The sequence below is a fragment of the Eurosta solidaginis genome, chromosome 5 (genome assembly GCF_040869045.1).
Source record: "Eurosta solidaginis isolate ZX-2024a chromosome 5, ASM4086904v1, whole genome shotgun sequence".
Classification (NCBI taxonomy): domain Eukaryota; kingdom Metazoa; phylum Arthropoda; class Insecta; order Diptera; family Tephritidae; genus Eurosta; species Eurosta solidaginis.
Window position 1 is genome coordinate 192559599 of NC_090323.1, and position 20208 is coordinate 192579806.

Genomic DNA, 20208 nt, shown 5'->3' on the forward strand with positions numbered 1-20208 from the left:
ACCGTCCTATGATGGAGTTTTGGGTGGTACAGTCCAAAATTTATGTGGGTGTTTATGGCGATGAGCCCAGTTGTAGTGATACGCATTTTAGGGAAGCCATGCTTATGGATGACTAGCCGGAGGCTTGCGTATAAACGGGGGAAGCAGAATTGTTTCCATCATTTTAGGTACTGGCTAAAAAAATGATATCGCTAGATACCACTCAACATCGTGAGCTGTTTTTCTAGGCTTTGATAGTGGAATTATCCTTACCATTTTCCAGTGTTAGAGAATGAAAAAGGCTAAAACGACAAGTAAAAAACATGCTTTAGGTAGCTGATGCCCTTACGCCCAAGGTATTTTAGCAATATTGATTTAGAAGGATTGACATTTTTATTGGCTTCTTCAATCTGCAGAAGTAGGGATTAGGTGGCTATGTGTTCGTGTTTGTATTTATGTGCCCATTGATTTCTACGACATCTACCCTGCAAAACTTATTGGATTACGTGTTCCATTTTCTTCATGTTGGAGTACTCTAACAATACTCCTTTGCAATGCGTTTGCGGACCACCATCAGCCGATCATTGCTCGTTTTATAACGACCGTGATCACGACACGATGACAATCGAACAGAGTTGCCAAAGGTAAAATATTGCGTGCAAATAACTAACTCTGATAAAATGCAACCGCGCACTGCTTTTATGTATACATACTATATTATAGAGAAATATTAGTTTATTTATTCGCGCAAATGCTAAATAACACAAGAATATTCGTAGTATAAAATATAAAAGTTGTATTGCCCCTCTTCATTTACTTTCATTTTAAATTTAATTCACTTCGATAATTCTTTGCGACACAATTCCTCTTTAGTACTTTGGCATATGATCCTCTGTGGGTGCTCCATGGAGTACTACAGTGAAAGTACTTTGGAAAGTACTCTCACGTATGTACTCTATGGAATACTCACAAACAAAGCGAGAGTGGTATCACCTACTCCTCTCCTAGAACATCGCAACGTTAATTGGAGCACATTTTTTGTATGAATACAGATTTGTTTTGGAACACTCCTATACTCCTAAAGGAGTATTCCTTACACTATTTATGGAGTACTCGCGTTTTTTGAAGGGTAGCCTTGTTAACTGAATTTAACTAAAAAATTGAACTTGTATTAACCCCACAAAACTCGTAGTCAATTAACGAGAATGTTTGCTGGGTACTTTGGCTTTTGGCTACAGGGTAAGTTAGCTTATATTCGCTTACAAACACAAACGATATATCTATGTAGATGAGTAAACGGCTAAAGTAAATACAATAACAATGTGGGTATGAATAATTCTGTTATAGTTTTGTTGCCATAAATAAAAGTCACTTTGTCTATTAATACCAGTAGTAATGTTTATATTCAATATATTTGCATATACGTATGTATATCATAAATGTACCTGTAATAGATTTGTAATGCATATTACTTTCAAGCTCACTTACCGCCAATCATGCGCTGCAAACCCTGGACAATTTGTTTTGCATTGTTCACAACGTACACCATCGTCCACTTCTCTTATAACAACTCCCTGAAAAGAAGATAAAATAAATTAAAAACTACTAAGTATGTTCTTGACTATTCAAAAATGATTTTAAATACTTTTTTTGAATGAAATATACAGCAAGAGAAGTTAGTTGTTGTAAAGGAATAGATAGTTGTAATAGGAAATAAGTTCTACAACAAGTAAAGAAGTCTAAATTTGGGTGATTTTTGGAACATTATAGGTGCTAGAGTTGATATGAGAGAAATCAGACAGGAAAGGAAAGGAAGAGAAAGAATAAGAAGGGAAAGGAAAGGAGAGGAAAGGAAAGGAAATAAAAGGAAAGGAAACGAAAGGAAAGGAAAGGAAGGGAAGGGAAGAGAAAGGAAATCATTTGAGTCAAAATGAAAGCCAGAACCTATACCGAACAGCGTGATATCTTTTGTTGCCGAAGTGGTTACGACCGAAGGGTTATGGGCGTGCTATCCATTTCTTATAATCGAGCTATCGGCTTTTTATGATATGTTGTCGGTACAGACGAACCATAGGATATAACAATAGACATCTGACTGAAAAGGCACCGCTTCACAGGGATTTAAGAAGTTATTTCCGCAAGCATTATGAGGAAATACGGCATTTGATACCTCAGCCGTATGTAGAAGAAGAACACAAATATGTCCTCAGTGATATCCACAAAAAGGCGTCGCAACTCTATGCACGGAATTGCCCGGCGAACCAAGTTATTGAAATTAAATGCCCTGAACTGGCAGAAGAGGAAAGAGATCTCACTCTAGCTGAACTTCAAGCTTGATAACTGTAACAGGTTAAAAGCACTGCTACAACAAAAACAACAACAACGAGCCATATATATGTTATGGCAGTGTTATAAATTTTCTATCGATAACTATCGTTATAGATTTTTTATCGAGTAAAGGATTTGTTATCAAAATTTATAGATTTATTATTGCAAAGTTATGGGTTATTTATTGAAAAAATATCGATATTTTATCCAAAACTTTTTGATTTACCATCGGCCTGTTATCGATTTTTAGTCGAAACTTTGCCGATATACTATAGGAAAATAAAAAATTGATTATCGAAAAGTTAAAGATATGTTGTTAACAAAATATTGAATATGTATTGAAAAGTTATCGATGTGTTAGCAGAAAGTTATCGGTTTATTTTCTCCGAGTTATCGATTTCCTATTGAAAATTGTTCGATATGTTATCAAAAAGTTATAGATTTGTTATCGGCTTGTTATTGGTTTTTATCAAAAAGATATCAAAATCTTATCGAAAACTTATCGAATTCTTATCAGCTGGTTATCGGAGTTGTACCGATTTACCAACTTAGACTCATCAGCCGTCGCTCTAATGACGGGAGCCAAAAAAAAACAAAACCAACCTCAAAAAATGTGCAGGAATTGGAACCGAAAATGGGAAACGTAACCAAAACTAGAATAATAGCGAAGAGCAAAAAGGGAAACTTGAACCCGAATCCAAACCTAACCAGGGGCAGAAACAGCAATCGGAATTGAAACTTTTGGAAATATCCCCACAACAGGAAACAGAACCTGCACACAAACTAAAGCGAACCCGCCACCGGGGCCGAAAGAACAATTGAAGCCAGAAACTATTTTGAAACCAAAACAAAACAGAAACATTTTTCCAGGCTTTATTTGAGGTTATGTTGCTTATAAGGGGAAGTTTTCTTAATTTATTTCACGTCCTTTGTACAAGGAGTATTTTCTAGAATATTTAAATATAATTGCCTAGATTAGGTTAGGTTATAGTTACTTAGGCCAGCTGGCCCAGGGTGATGCTACTGAATGAGCTTATACTCATGAATATGTGATGCATTCGGTTGCAGCAGAGCTAAGCTCTTGCAAGGACCCGATAAAGTGCTTGTTTAGACATTCCATGCCCAGGCTAGAGCCGAGCATCTGAGAGGAAACGTTCAACACTTTCTATATCTTTTCCATTCTTACGGATACGACAAAATTCACAGATTGCGATTCCCATGCGTTCGACGTGTACTCCTATCAGACAGTGCCAGATTATTATCCAGATCAATGGACCCAAAGAGAGACCTTTGAATTTGATAAGGAACCTCGTTCGGCTCTTATTTATGCGAATCAAAGTTTGTCGAGAAATTTCAAATGCGACTCCCAGTGCCCATATGACATTCGTTTTCTCGGTAAATACAGACATGAGGAAATGTTTGCACGTGACAAGAGGAGAGGCCATGTAACCCAACTGAATTATCGCGGCCAGTTTAGAGGTTTTCCTCGCTAGTTCATCAGCAACACAGTTCCCAGATATACCACTGTGACCTGGAACCCACATCACCATCGTGATGCACAGAGAGGTTAGTTCGTTTAGCGACTGTCTACAATTGAGCACTATTCTTGAGGAAGTGGACCTGGAGTAAATTTAATCTTAAATTTGCAGATAATAGCTATCAGGCAGACTCTTTATTGGCTATTAGTTCTGTCTGAAAAACGCTGCATGGCGTTGGCAGCCTAATACTTAAGGAAAGCGAAAGATCTTTTGAGTAAATAACACTGCTTACATTGCCATTAAATTTGAATCTTACGTGAGGGCTGCTGTGAATTATGGTTATGGAGTGGAGGTATAATCCCATTCGTGTCGCTCTGTGATTCTTATAGAGAATTGTTTGTCTGGCGGAATTATCGCAGATTAGTATTATCCAGTTGATGAAAATTTACCGAGAGGTGATCAGAATAGTGGTGTGGTCAAATCTGATGTTTTCCTAGGACAGGACTGCGTCCAGTCTAATCGCACTACAATTCGGCTGAAGCTTACCACACAGGTCTATTGGGAGAAGGTTGAGCACTGCGGCAGACCTCTGCATACTAGTCATCCTGCTGACTATGCTGTTTGTTGCCTAAAAATGGACCAAAATTCCCTTTCGTATCGTAACAACATATTTTATTGGGTTTTTTCGGCATATTTTAAAATCACTCTGGCAAATTACTGTAAAATAAAATGAGTTTAAAATAGAATGCATGTGGATTTTTAAGATATCACTATATGGGCTTAGGTCTTTCATTCAGAGTTGAAATTAAGTCACACAAAGACATTGATAATCAAGTGTTTTTGGTTGATTTATTATTTGAGACTAAAATTTGTCTCAAACACTTTAAACTTGTTAGTTTAGCTTAATGTTTTGTGTAGCTTAAGCAACTTTTGATAAAGGTTTGAGAAATGTTTGAGAAACATTTGATTTGGGTTTGATGCATAAAACAGCTCGAAAAACGTATTGTAAAAGCATTTGCGAATTACATAGAATATGGTCGATTCGCAAACGGATCTCCTACTAGGCTTTAAATTGCTTGAAATTTTGTAAAAGGCCTTTACCACATTGACAACAACTACAAAAGTACTGCATATGCAATAATTTAATAATAAAAAATATTTACGACAGATATAAGCAATTAAAATAATGAACCCAATTTTTCCGTGCATTATTATACAACATAAAAGGATTAAGTTATTGCAAAGCGACTTTTTTTTACTATACCAATTTATGGTAATTTTACACAATTAACCACTGAAATACATGAATGACTGGCCTTCAGAAAATGCCTACTGTAATCTTGCATAACGAAGTAATACCACATGTGACGTATGCATGTTGTAGAGAGACAATCTGGCTGAGCATCACATGCCAACAAAGCCAAAAACAGCAGTAACAACAAGCAACAAGAATATTACATACATCCGAAAAAAAATTACTACTTTTTCACACATACACACACGTATAGCTATTCGTACTACTTATTGTTGCCAACAGATAAATTCCCACATTTTCCAGCTGTCACATCCTGTGCCCTGTCGTCATATCCGACTAAGTGACTATCTTTCCCGCCAAATGCATTCATTTGTGAAAAAGTGAACGATGTCATATGAATATAGTATTATATAATCATTGTCATTTGGCTGCTTTTATCCTCATATATATATTTTTTTTTTATTTATGTGAAACGGAAAATGGTCTAAAATAAAACTTGTTCGTTGCATGCTGTTTATAATGGTCATATTGTCGTCTGCCAGTCCATATAAACAATTTTTGTAAAAATTGTAGAAAATTATTTTAATTGTGTTCCAAATTTTTATTTGTAGATTATGTACAAGCCTCATTCGTTAAAAATGTTAGCTGTTATTTTCCATACATGTGCTGGTCACAGTAGGGCACTTGCGAAGCGAGTGCTCATGATTGCCTCTCTTGTCGGAGTGACATAAGGTCAATTGGCGTTATGACCACTTTGAGTGGCCATTAAATCAATTGGCCTTATAGCCACTTCAAATGGCCGTAAGGTCAATTCACTTTATGACCCTTCATAATTTCATTCTATGGCCCTTTAGAAAATTTCCGTTTGACCTTATGTACATTTTTGGAAAAAGGCTATATCAGCAATTCAGGATCAGCACAAAAGCAAAAAACTTTCACAGAACGGGTTTGACCTTAAATTGAATAATTGTTCTTATTTCAAAGGATTTCTCATTTGCCCAGCGTTTAGTCCGATTTCCCAATTCAAAATTTTTCTTTTGTTTATCGTCCTACGGAAGACTGATTTTGAGGACACTGTGAGAGAGACTCAATGCGATCAACAGAGCACACCTAGAAATTGCAGATTTTTTCAGCTTGCTCTAAGATCTATGGTATATATCTATGGTATATATCGAAATCAGTGCCCTCTACAGCTGCGGTGTTCACCGCTATGCTCTAATTATTTTGGTATGTAGCTAAGTATTAGGCATGCATCGTAGACATTCACATGATATTCATAGTTCTGCAGGTTGTTGTGGAATTAAATGTGTCAAATAATTTGATGAGAAGGCTTAGAATATTGACACAATTATCATGCCGGTGGTGAGAGACGCCTACAATACACTGAACTGAAGGTTCGAGTTGTAAAAAAAGTCCATTAGAGAGTCGGCTTAGTATCAGATGGTGCTCATACCAGAGCGTACCAGTTTCATACCTGACAAAGGACAGCAACTACAACAACAAGGGGTGATTAGCTGCCACACGGCGTGGTAGTTACCGAAAGTTGCCAGCTTTTAGTGTATAAGTGGTGCAGCCTGGAAAGAGTAGACCTTACGTAGCCTGTTTTCCTGCGAGTTTTCTTGCGTCTTTTTAAGCTTTGCAAGGTCGACAAGACCATCGTCGCTTCCACTTTTTCCAAGATGATGAGATAGGACTCTTAGCGATTAGAGGAACCGAAACTTGTGTAAATACATGTGATCTGGAAAGGATTTCTCGACTGATACATGCTAGTATCTGATTGGTCCTGACAAGAGAGGCAAGAGTAACGTGGTGGCTATAACTTGTTTGGTATTTGCGTTAAGCAAGGTTAATTTCCTTCTGATCAGAATATTAAGATAAGTTAGAGCCTAGAGAGTGAAAGAGATAGAGCCGCAGTGGTGTGGTAATAGTGTGCTACGCACAGACTACCGAAGGTGCTCTGTAAAATCCCGGAAAAGCAACATCAAAAATTTAGAAAACAGTTTTTCAATTATAAACAAATTTTTCTAACAGGGTTGCAGTTATTTGGCAAACAATCCGAGTGTATTTTTCCACTGAAAAGCTTCTCAGCGAAAATCTACATGCTTGCAGTCGCAATTCGGAGTCGGCATAAAGGAGGTCCCGGCCCGCCCTTCGAGGTAAGACGCATTCGCTCTTTAGAATATAAAATACACTCATGTTGTTGTTGTTGTTGTAGAGATAAGGACACTCGCCGAAGGCTTTGGGGAGCGTTATCGATGTTGATTGTCCTTTGACGGATGCAGATCCGGTACATTCCGGTACCAAGCCCGACTATCTCGGGAACTATTTGTAATGACCACATGCGACCTTCTAGGCCATCCCACCCTCTCACCCCCTTGATTCGTGAGGCGCGCGGTCGCCAGAGCCTCGGCTGTTAATGAAACCGGATTCGCCACGCATAGGTGAGGTTGATAATTGGGTTTGGAGAAGCTATGTATTGCGCTACACAACCCCTTGAATCTATTTGGTATTTTATTCGCTCCTTACGACAGGCATACCTACCGCGGATTTGTTCTAACGCCCTAACCCGCTGGGGGAAAAATACACTAATCTCACTGTATTGTGAGAAATCGGGTCAGCACCTATACTTTGAGTTAGCTTTCCGGGGTGTCCTTCCTGGTGCAAAAATCATGGTAGTCGCCACTACGCCAAAACCAGCCAAATTTTTTGGGAAGTTTGAGTTGATGGCAGAAATTTTTTGTGGGTAATTTTGGTGAGGTGACATTAAATCAACAAACATAACGTCAACTGACCTTATAACCCATTGAATTGACGTTCTGGCCACATGAAATGATGACAACCTCGAATTTTGCCAAACAGATTGACACTATGGCTATTCTGCTTTTCTGAAATGATCATTAAGTCAAAACGAATTTTTTCTAGTGGCCTTAAGATGATTTTTTTCTTGCACGTATTAATATGGTAACAACTCGGAAGTTTCTTCTTCGAAGATTTTTTTCATTTATTCCAGTTTTATTGAAGTGGTAAATCATATTAAAGAGTGTTCTGTAGTGGATTGCTTTGAAATGAGAATAACTTACTCAATTTGAAGTTTAACATTTTCGCATGCGACGCTTTTTCCTATATACTGATTTTATGGCATCGCATTAAAAACTGTTTCTCTAATGAAATTTTTGAAATAAGAGGACATTATGTCCATTTGAATAGCTCATCAAGTTAATTCCACTTACGTATATTTGACTGATAACAGGTCAATTGACCTTATGTCCTTATGTCCATTGACCTTATGTCATACCAATATTATTTTTAGAAAACCGTAGTAGCATGATATCCACACAGTACATAAGTAAGCCATATACTAATATCTAGCTTTTTGCTACTTAATACAACAAATATTGCTGAGAGATAAGCGCGCCCTTGATTATGAATTCATACATCATATATTTGGCATTTTTCCAGCTGACAACTGCAACGTCATGTTAGTGGTTATATGCGACTAGTATTCTATGATCAAATGTATTATATACATAGATAATAGTAAGTAACTAAAAGACATGTACATGTGGCGAAAAATATGCTAAGATTAGTAAGGGGCAAATAAAACAAAAATTCACCAACTTCGGTGTGATGAAGTGGATAATGAAATAATTAATGATGTGATCTGTTCGTCGAAAATCTGTTCAACTATATCCAAAACTGGCTACATATAAAGATCTTTATGTAGATATATACATACATATATACATATACATGAAATTGATAATACTTGTATGACTTGAAGGTCATGTGGAAACCTTCAGCAGCATCCTTCGGTCTCATAAAAATTTTCTGTTATGGAGAAGACATTCCTTATATGGAAGTCAGTTAACCTTCATTAATAGAATATGAATATTCTAAATAGATATTCATACAAAGTTTATTATACGAGCATATTAAACCGTTTATGCAAATACCGCATAAACATTTTAATTATGCCAAGTTGTGTTCTATAAATAATTTCAACAATTTATAGCAAGGTGAGAAACAATTAAAAATAAAATGTATCCTATTTTTAAATATACTACACGCTTATCTATTATCGTATATAGTAAATGCTTGTACACGTGGTCTTTATAGGGTATTCCTTGAGCTCATACACATTTACCTGTTACAGCCTGTTAAGTGTGAGACTGTGTATAATTAATTCAATTTTTCACCACACACTATGTGTGTATGTTTGCAGGCAGACTCCTGCTTAATGAAGCTTTTGTGCATAAATTAACGTAAATATTTTTTTATTGTAGAAAGCAACTACGCTAACAAACTTCTTTTCCTGGTTGTGCACTGAAATATTACGATTGGATATAACTCTCTATTTCTACCTTTCCTTCGTTTTTTCTCTCTCTCTCTCTCTCCTTGCTCTCACTCTCTCCCCTCTCTTTCTCTCCCCTCTCTCTCTCATCTCTCTCCCCCCTCTCTATCTCTCTCTCTCTTTCTATCTTTCCTTTGTCCCTCTAATTCTTCCTCAAAATTTCATTGTCTCATACTTGCTCTCAATTGTTCCGTATGCTCCCCTCCCTCTCCCCTCAATTTTCATCTCCTTCCCTTCCTTCCACCCGTCCCTGTCATGCTTCATATCCGTTTACATTATCATCCTTCATCTTCATTTCCATATTTATCTTTATTTTTATCTCCACCTTCATCTTCAACTTAGCTTTCATTTTTGTCTCCATCTACATCTTCATCTCCATCTTCATTTTTTTCTTCACTTTCATTTTTATTATTCATTTTCATTGCTCTCCTTTTCCATTATCATCCTTTACCTTTGTCTTCGTCCTTATTTTTACCTTCACACTCATATTCACCTTCCTTCCACCACCTTCATCTCAATCTTCATTCTCACTGTCATTCTCATCTTCAACGTCATCTTCGTCTTTACCTGCATCTGCATCTCCATCATCATCTTCACCTTTATTTCTATCTTCGTCTTTGTCTTCGCTTTCATGTTCATCTTGACCTTCATCAACTTCATTATAATATTCATCTACATCTGCATCTGTATCTGTAATTCTACGTCAATCTTCAACAGTTTCTGTATCATATATATGGGGTATTCCATCCCATTTCGACCAATTTTGAACCCGACCCCTTTAGAATTGGCTGAAAGTTTTTCTTCTTTTTCTAGCTTACGAAAGACGTTTTTCAGAATTTTTTCATCCAACTCAAAAAAAGTTATGAATTAAAAAAAACACCGTTTTTGTTTTCAAAATGCTATAACTTTTGCACAAATTAACCGTTTGGGATCTTTTTTTTTTAATTTGTTTTTAAATGCACTTTTCGGAAAAAATACAAAAAAATTTTTAAAGTTTTTTTTTTTTAATTTTTCAGTTTTTCGAGATTTTTCGAATTTCGCCATTTTTTTTTTTTTTTTCTCATAAAAAACTTCAATCAATTCTGCAATCATCCCCACTAATCCCGGAGTGGGCCGATTTTTTTTTTATATTTTTTTATTTAATTGAAAAAAAAATTTTCAAAAATACAATTTTTTTTTATCAATTTTATTTATATAACAAAAAAATGTAAGAAAATGATTTTTAAGTATTCTTTTCTTTATATATTATGGTAATTGCCTGTACCTATAGCTGCATCTGCAACTGTATCAGTGTTCAATCTTTTTTAACAGGCCTAAATCTCTTTTTAATCCCTAAAGGTAGATACACTTAGGATTACATTTATCCCCATTTTAACACCTCTAAAGGATCTTATTATTTATTCATTCCAAATGACGTTGCGAAGTATCTGCATTTTGTTGCACGTGCAAAAGAAACGCATTTACATTGCCACATTCTCATTTGTAAAATTGTGAAATGTTGCCGCAATTGTTGTTGTTATAGAGGCTATATGTCGTGTTAAACTCATTGTCATGGCTGTTGCATTGTTGTAGTGTTTTAACACTGTGAGCATGGCTATACATTTGTTTGTAACATTTAAAGCTCGTACCAAATCGAAGACCCACATTTGGGGAGTGACTCACAAAATGTGGCAAGTATGACAATATTCTTGCAAACAGCCGTTAAGTTGTATAAAACAGTTGTGATTGTGTTTGTGGATGTATGTGTGATATTTTATATGGATTTGCCCACACAGCATTTTGAGGATTTTTCTCGCTATTTTTGGCATGCTCAGGTCGTTTACCGCTTGTGTAGATGGTTCTACTCTACGATAAAAATACTCATTCAGAGTGATAACATAAACGTATTCATGGCGGCTGAGTTGATATGAGAGCAATTAGAAACCAAAATAAAAACGCAGAGTGTACATAAACCAATTTAGAACAATAATTCGAAGTAAGAGAAAAGGAAGAGATAGAGAAGGGAAACTAAAAGCAAAGTTGAAATTAATAGGATAGAGGGAAATGGAAAGAAATAGAGGAAAAGAGAAACGGAAATCAAAAGGAAAACGTGAAGAGAATGCGATGAGAAATGGAAAAGGAAGGGACAAAAAGAAAACAAAGTGGACAAAGGACTTGTAAGGCACATGTTAAGAGAATGGGAAAGGGAGAGGAAAATAGAAAGAATAATTAATATAATGAGAATCACAGTACAAAAAAGTGAGAAAAAAGATATTAGAAAAAGAAAGATAAAAAGCAAAGGAAACAGAGAGCGTTATAAATAAAAACGGGTTGAAAAAAGTTAAAGAAATAAAAAGAGGAAAAAAGAAAACAAGTAAGGAAGGCTAATTTCGGGTGTAACCGAACACTACATACTCAGCTGAGAGCTTTGGAGAAAAAATAAGGGAAAATCTCCAATTAGCAAAATGAACCTAGGGTAACCCTGGAATGTGTTTGTATGACATGTGTATCAAATGAAAGGTGTTAATGATTATTTAAAACGTAGTGGGCCTTAGTTCTATAGGTGGACGCCTTTTCGAGATATGGCAATAAGGGTGGACCAGGGGTGACTCTAGAATGTGTTTTTATGATATGGGTATCAAATTAAAAGTATTAATGCGGGTTTTAAAAGGGAGTAGCCCTTAGTTGTATATGTGACAGCGTTTTCGAGATATCGATCAAAATGTGGACCAAGGTGACCCAGAACATCTTCTGTCGGGTACCGCTAATTTATTTATATATGTCAAACCACGAACAGTATTCCTGCCAATATTCCAAGGCTTTTGATTTCGCCCTGCAGAACTTTTTCATTTTCTTCTACTTAATATGGTAGGTGTCATACCCATTTCACAAAGTTTTTTCTAAAGTTATATTTTGCGTCAATAAACCAATCCAATTACCATGTTTCATCCCTTTTTTCATATTTGGTACAGAATTATGGCATTTTTTTCATTTTTCGTAATTTTCGATATCGGAAAGGTGGGCGTGGTCATAGTCGGATTTCGGCCATAATTTATACCAAGATAAAGTGACTTCAGATAAGAACTTGTACTAAATTTAGTTAAGATATATCGATGCTTGCTGAAGTTATCGTGTTAACGGCCGAGCGGAAGGACAGACGGTCGACTGTGTATAAAAACTGGGCGTGGCTTCAACCGATTTCGCCCATTTTGATAAAAAACAGTTATCGTCATAGAATCTATGCTTCTACCAAATTTCACAAGGATTGGTAAATTTTTGTTCCACTTATGGCATTAAAAGTATTCTAGACGAAATAAATGAAAAAGGGCGGAGTTACGCCCCTTTTCAAATTTTCTTTTATCTTTGTATTTTGTTGCACCATATCATTACTGGAGTCGAATGTTGACATAATTTACTTTTATACTGTAAAGATATTAAATTTTTTGTTAAAATTTGACTTTAAAAAAAACATTTTTTTAAAAGTGGGCGTGTTCGTCATCCGATTTCGCTAATTTTTATTTAGCACACATATAGTAATAGGAGTAACGTGCCTATTAAATTTCATCCTATATTTCATATCTTCAACGACTGTCAAATTACAGCTTGCAAAACTCTTAAATTACCTTCTTTTAAAAGTGGGCGGTGCCACGCCCATTGTCCAAAATGTTTCTACTTTTCTATTTTGCGTCATAAGGTCAACGCACCTACCAATTTTCATCGCTTTATCCATCTTTGGTAATGAATTATCGCACTTTTTCGGAATTTTCGATATCGAAAAAGTGGGCGTGGTTGTAGTTCGATTTCGTTCATTTTAAATGGCGATCTGAAATGAGCGTCCAGGAACCTACATACCAAATTTCATTAGGATACCTTAAAATTTACGCAGGTTATCGTGTTTACAGACGGACGGACAGACGGGCGGACGGACGGACATGGCTAAATGAATTTCTTTTTTCACCCAGATCATTTTGATATATAGAAGTCTATATCTATCTCGATTAGTTTATTACCGTTATGCGAACAAAGTTAATATACTCTGTGAGCTCTGCTCAGCTGAGTATAATAAGAAAAGGAGTAAGAAAAATAAAAAGAAAAAGAAAAGAACGAGGAAAATTAAAACCAAAAATAAAAGCAAAAAAGAAAAGAAGCGAAAAAGGAAAATAAAGAGGAAAAGAAAAAGGAAAATAAAAAGAAAAAAAGAAAAGAAAAGGAAAAGGAACAGAAAAAAGTTAAAAAAGTAAAGATTAAGATAGATGAAATAAGATAAAGCATAATAAAAAGAAAAAGTCAAGGAGAGAATTGAAGAAAACAAAAGGAAAGAAACTACATGATAAGGAAATAAGAAAAAATTAGGGAAAGGAAAAGAAATTGAAAAAGAATAAACTAAGTAAAAAAGAAACTAAAAAGTGGAATAAAAAGATAAAGACAAAAAAATGTTTATTAAATTAATAAAAAAAGGGAATAAAAAAGACAAAATAAATAAACAAAAACTAAAAAGTAAAAAGATAGTGAAAAACAAAGAAGAGAGAAAAAAAGAAAAAGGTAAACAAAGAAAAATAGATTAATTAACATAATTCTAGAAAGAAAAAAAAGAAAAGAAAAAGTTGCTAAGGAAAAAAGGATAAAAATATAAAATAAAAAGAAAAATGAGATAATAAAAGAAAAGCAACAAAATAAAAAGAAACAAGCAAAAAAAGGCGAACGCAAAAGAACAAGAAAAAGAAAATAAAATGAAAAGACATTATAAGCGAATCGAAATAGGAGAAAAACAAAAAGAAAAAAAAATGAAATGGAAAAATAAAAAAGGGGGAAGGGAAGAAAAAACGAAAAGTTGTGAAAAACGAAAAAAAAAATGTAATCATGACGCTATAAAGCAGACTTCTTTGCTGGTACTTCCAAATGTTAACTGAGCTAACTCATATTGGTGTGAGGGTACAGAGCTACCATTGCACTTACTTGCCTCACAAAGTTTTACGAAAAGTTATTAATGAAAACAAATCTAAAGAAAACAATGTAGAAGAACACTGTTCCCCAATTATTTATGTTACAGTTAATTGAAGTTAAAGCGTAGGCTCTCACCCAACAGTCTTAACATATATACGTTGGTCTAATTTTTTCCCACATACATATGTACGCGCTTACATACCTCTTGAAAGTTGTTTATTTGTCCGATGTTACATACAAATGTATGTATATAAATATACGTAACTACAACTATTTAAATATAAATAACACGACAAAGAATAATGCGTCGTGAATACGCCTCTTTACTTTTCCTTCATTTTAAATGCTTAACTTACAAACAGGTACGCCTCCCCTGCCCAAGGCCGTACACACTTTAGACTAAAATTACCTTAACAAAAGGAAAACTGAAATCTATGTAGGCGTATGTGTTGTTAGCGTTGAGTAAAACAAAAGGAAAATGTAGTAAAACTGTTTGTTAACGAAAGAGTTTTAAAGTGTGGGACTTTATTTACGTGATACGTTAGTTAGAGCCGTCAAAAAGTGCGACATCTCGTAAGAGAATTCAAAACTCTCTAGGAGATTTTCAAAGTGATACGACTATAATAGACTTCGGCCTAAATAGGAATGTTGTAGAAACGTCGTGTAGCTTGTTCATTCATTTCGTGTTTCATTTAAATTCTAAATTTTAACCAGAGACAGTAATTTGCTTGCATGAGCAGGGAACTATATTCGCCCTTCATACGTATACAATCGGCTTACTCGTATACAATCCGTCCGCCAACAGCCGGAGCAGATAAGTATAGCAAACTTGATATTTTGAATGCAAGATCGCGCGATCTTTCAAATCAGTAGGCCGATATAACAACAAAAATTTTAAATGCAAGTGTTAACCGAAGCCATATTGTTCCTTCTCGTTGAGCTGGATTCTTCAAACTTGGAACATATTTCACAGCTCGATGATAAAGCAGCATGAGGGAAAAACATGTTCGCTATGCGGAACATGGATGATGACGTTCAAATAAAGTCGCCTGAATTTGGAAATTCGAGTTTTAAGTAACTTCCCGACAACCTAGGAACTTAAAGCTTCGAGCGTAGCTTAGATTTATGTATATAAAAATGCAATGCTAAGGAAAAATAGGCGTTAGTATCAAATACTCGCTATCGATAACTTCAATCAAATCGATAACTTTGTGATAACACATCGATACTACGCCGATAAACATTTGGTAAAAGTCCGGTAACTTTTCGATAACAAGCCAATAACTGTTCGATAAGTAATCGATAACTTTGAGATATTCATTAAAAATTTTTCGATAATATAACCACGGTGGTTGTGGTGTGGTGGCAGCGTGCTCCGCTTAGTAAACTGAAGGTCCTGCGTTCAAGCCCCGGGCAAACCAACATCAAATAAAGTGTTTGCAATCGGGGTTGCCCCTGAGGTTTAATTTTTGAATTTTTCATTGCGGAGCTTTTCTTAACGCTGAGAAAAAGCTAAAATAATTGGAATTTTTTTGTTTTACTTGAGAGTTAAAAAACTTAAGTCGAAAAATTTTCATTGCTTTCGGTTCAATATCCAGAAAAAATATTGCTTTGCCGCATGGAGTTATTTTAATAGATGTAAATTATAATGAAAAAGTCCACATGTTGAAAATTTTATTGCATGAAATTTGAACTGTTAAACCTTTGCTTAAGTACGATTATATGTAGCAGGGTCATGCGCAAGAGGGGAAGGGGGGGGGGGGGGCGATGGAGTTTGGGGCTTACAACGACTGATTTTTTTTCATAAAAAGTGGTAGATGGAAGAGTGCATTGGCTGGCTGATAGCCAATAAATATGGAAAATGGTTCTCTTTACTCCAGTTTCTATTAATTTTTACCGCAAAACTAGTCTTGACAATAATGGATGCTTAGTATGAGCTTCCATATGTTCAAAACCCCCCATAGACAATTCCTGCGCGCGCTCCTGATATGTAGCGAAGATAGATGTATTATTACTTTATTTATTTTAATTGGCATTTCAAATTTGAAATATCATCATTGCAGGCATATAAAGCAAGGCATAAAAACAATACAAGATTTTATAAAACGTAAAAGTTATTAACATGGGCATAAAACAAAAACAACAGCGATGAATATACAGCGAAAAAGTTAATGAAAAAAAATTAAAATGATCTCACCTTATTTAAAACTGTTGAGGCTGATGCTGCCTGTGGCGATTTTGTGGCGCAGCAACTGAAAGCAGTTACCGGCTTGAAAAAATAGAGCTTTTGGCATTTCCCAAGCTCAATGCAGGTAAAGCAATTTATAAGACCAAAATATTATCTTATATACAACCTTACTCACAAATGTGTTTTTTTTTTTTTTTAAATCATGCACGGCGCACATGTTCGATGCTGAAGTACATACGAGGTAGCAAAATAACAGAAATTTAAATTTTTATTTAATTTAAGTATAACAGTTACGTACTAGCGCTTAAATCGCATTCAGGTTTCTATGTTGCCTATTCAGTATCAGAGAGTACGCTTGCATATCTCTGACCTTTGCAGTAAATACCAAATCTAAGACCAAATATACCTTTGACCTCAAGCGATAACTACTAAGCTTGGGGCGATTTGTAGAGTTGCCAAATATTTCTGTTCCCGAAGAAACGCAGTTAAGGGCGCGACAGTCTTGACGAAATCGCCATGACTAAGTGACTGTGACGGTATCATCGACTCATTCACGTCTACTAGTGATGACATTCGTCAATCGATGTTGGTGATAAGTCACATTCATATATCATATCAATAGTTTGTCTCCAAATTAAATTTGACATGGTTCTAAAAGATGATGCAATAAACTAGACAGGTGAAGTCAATATTACAAAATAGATTCGCATCTGAAAATACCCGCGCTCATAAAATTTAAGTGTTGTTAATTGACTTACATGCAGCATTGACTTTTTCAGTATATTCAGAAATATCAAGTAACGTGCAGGAATATAACGCCTGTGGTCTGTATTTTCTTTTGTGGGTGAATGTTATTTCCTTTTCCTGAGACGAAATGGAAAAGTTTAAGTCAACGAAGCTGATTGGCTGAATCTTTAGAGTATCACATTATCCACAACTAAGGAATATGAAAACAGACTGCGACGTCAAGTTGTAGTTGTGGGTGGGTAACTGGGAGGCTTGTAATACGAAAACTCGAGATCGACGGTATACGGTACCCAAGATTTATCTATGTAAACCAAGCGTTAAGAGGTAGGCTCATTGAGCAGAAAGAGGTGGCTGGTGTAAAAATATATAGCGGCGATGCTTCAAGAAATCAGAACTTGCAGATTCACCTAATGACAAAAAGGAAATATGTGGCTCATCATAACTTTATTTTAAAGAGATTCAGCTAGCCCTACAAACATGCAATAAAATAAGAAAATAAATGTAAGGTGCGATAACCTCCCAAGAGATTTTATGCCGAGCTTCTATTTCAATTTGCGTCGTGCTTCTTTTTAATTTATCCTACAAATTGGCGGGACGGACCTACCTGTTTTATGCCGACTCCGAACGGCATCTGCAAGGCAGATGAGTTTTCACTGAGAGCTTTTCATGGCAGAAATACACTCGGAGTGCTTGCCAAACACTGTCGAGGGGCGACTTCGCTTAGAAAAAATTTCTTCTAATTGAAACTCTTGTTTCTAAAATTTGTGATGTTGCTTTGCCCGGGGCGTGAACCCAGGATCATCGGTGTTGTAGGCGGAGCACGCCACCATCACACCAGGGCGGCCACAAACATGAAATACTCCCTGCCCTATGATCCAACACGAAAAATATAGTAATGACTTTCTCTATCCACCCACCTTTCTTTCCTCTGCCTAGCCCTCTTCTTCCTCTATTATTTCTCTCTTCTCTACATTTTCTAGTTTACTTAAATCAGCTTTTTCAATTTCCCTATCCCTTTCATTCCTCCGTAAATTCTCTTTCTTTTTCTCATACCCTTCCCGCTCTTGCTCTTGTCCAAGTCTACCTCTAAATTTTACTTTTATTTATATATTTATGTACTATTTGTCTCAAGCTATTATCCTTATTCTTACTTTTACTCTCACTCTCCCTCCTCCTCATCTTTCTTTACTTTCTCCAACTTGCTCTACTTTCCTTCCCATTTCCGTTGGTATTACTCTTCTTTTTCACTTCCAGTTTCCATTGTGAAGATATATCGAGTTTGACTTTTTTCCGCACATCACATCAGAAAGGTGCTGAAAAAGGAACAAAATATAACCAAATATTCTCCATTCCTACTACTTTAAAATACATGACCGCATTGTTAGGGCCTTCAAATTTTTGCTGTTGTACCACTGGGTTTACCTGTCTGGTTTTATTGCGTAATGGTTCTAAAAATTAAGGTTTTGTCGTGCTCACTCTAGTAAATTTACCAATTCTTATAAGTCACGTTTGCACTGATTGAAACGAGGATTAATGTTCAAGCTTTTCTTAGATCGGCAAGGTCTTTTTAATAAGTTTCATTTCTTTTTTATCATACTAGTTTTTCCTGGGCTGTGATGAACAATAAATATAGCCTCATCGCTTGATATCTTTCTCTATAGCAAATATATACCAACAATGAAGCAACTGAGAGAGTGTCTTTGAACTTTGCATTTGGTTAAGTCCTGAAGAACGTAATCTCAGCCCACCATTTGCTTTGACGAAAAGATCACGTCCTTTTTGATATGCGCTTCAATTCGCTATTAACTCTCAACCGTATTGTAATGAATTTTGGGAAATCCTGGTTATTATACACCTTCTGCAAACGTTCGAATCGCTAAATTGTTGAATAAATAACTCAAATATTCTGCAATGCAAAATGGTCTTTATTAGACTACTTTGAAGGTATTTCACAATAACACTTATACTTCACAACTTAAAAAAAAATAAATCTAACTGATTAGTTATTACTCAGCTTGCGCTGCCTTTATACTCTCTGTAGCCGCGTCTGCATATTTCTCCTAAGGTCTAGACGTTTCACCTTCTAGAATTCTTATAGCTCATGCTTGGTTACGACCTGTATACGTGTATATTTGTAGTTTATTGCCATATGCGTGTGTATGTGTGAGTAACTACCTCGGCTGGTGACTGCATGTGTGTGCGTGTGAGGTATCTCTTCGTCGCCTTCTACATAAGTATTGCTAGCTTTAACGTGGACATGTATATAAGAGTGACTGCTTCATGTTTTTGTTGTTGCGTGATTATTTACTAACAGCCTAGTGATGTCAACATTCGCCACAGTATTATGAAATATTCTCAAATACAAAGCTCAGGTGCATTATCCCTAACGAGGATTTAATATAGCAGGATGAGATGGTCCCAGCCGTATCCAATATCACAGACCTACAAGTGCCCGCCAGCAACTGAATGGAAGGTGTAACGGCACTCCGTCTGCAAGAGTGCCACACCCCTAAACAAAGTATGAAAAAATAACTCGAAGAAACAAGTCGCACTCCAAACCCAAAAGGAAATGTTACGTAATCCGCCCCTTTCGGCACTTCGCAAACTAGCCTATCCGCATAAGGCTGACGCAAAGCCGATTCCGCCACCTACTACGCATCGTACAATACCTCAAGGTGGTCGTACCTTGGTAAGCTGGTATGAGTGAATTCCCTTGAACATACAAATATACTAATAGCTGTATCTTAAAAAAAAAAAAAAACCATGGAGGAAGCTGCAGACCTGTCAAGTGCCATGTTCAGAATTTCCAAGTGATGCCCTCTTATCTCGCCAGAATATCATCTGCACAGTTAGGCGGGAATATTCCCCATAAAGGAAAAATAACGAAATGCTAAACAGTTTCTGTTAAATGCTATACTAATAGACAACATCCACATGACACTAACCACCTTTTGAATTG

The 20208-nt window shown here is 35.9% G+C and overlaps 1 protein-coding gene and 1 long non-coding RNA gene across 2 annotated transcripts in view; one reads left to right on the forward strand and one right to left on the reverse strand.

Annotated features, from left to right (window-relative positions):
- LOC137251988 (uncharacterized) overlaps positions 1-16592 on the forward strand; it is a 199931-nt gene extending 183339 nt beyond the window's left edge. The window contains exon 3 of the long non-coding RNA XR_010953418.1: positions 16378-16592. This is a non-coding gene — a long non-coding RNA (uncharacterized lncRNA). The remainder of the gene's footprint in view (positions 1-16377) is intronic.
- The window catches only part of Lmpt (Limpet), a 958773-nt gene that overhangs the window by 600979 nt on the left and 337586 nt on the right, over positions 1-20208 (reverse strand). Inside the window, exon 3 of the mRNA XM_067787093.1 lies at positions 1468-1553. Coding sequence (XP_067643194.1) covers positions 1468-1553 — 86 coding nt within the window. The remainder of the gene's footprint in view (positions 1-1467; positions 1554-20208) is intronic.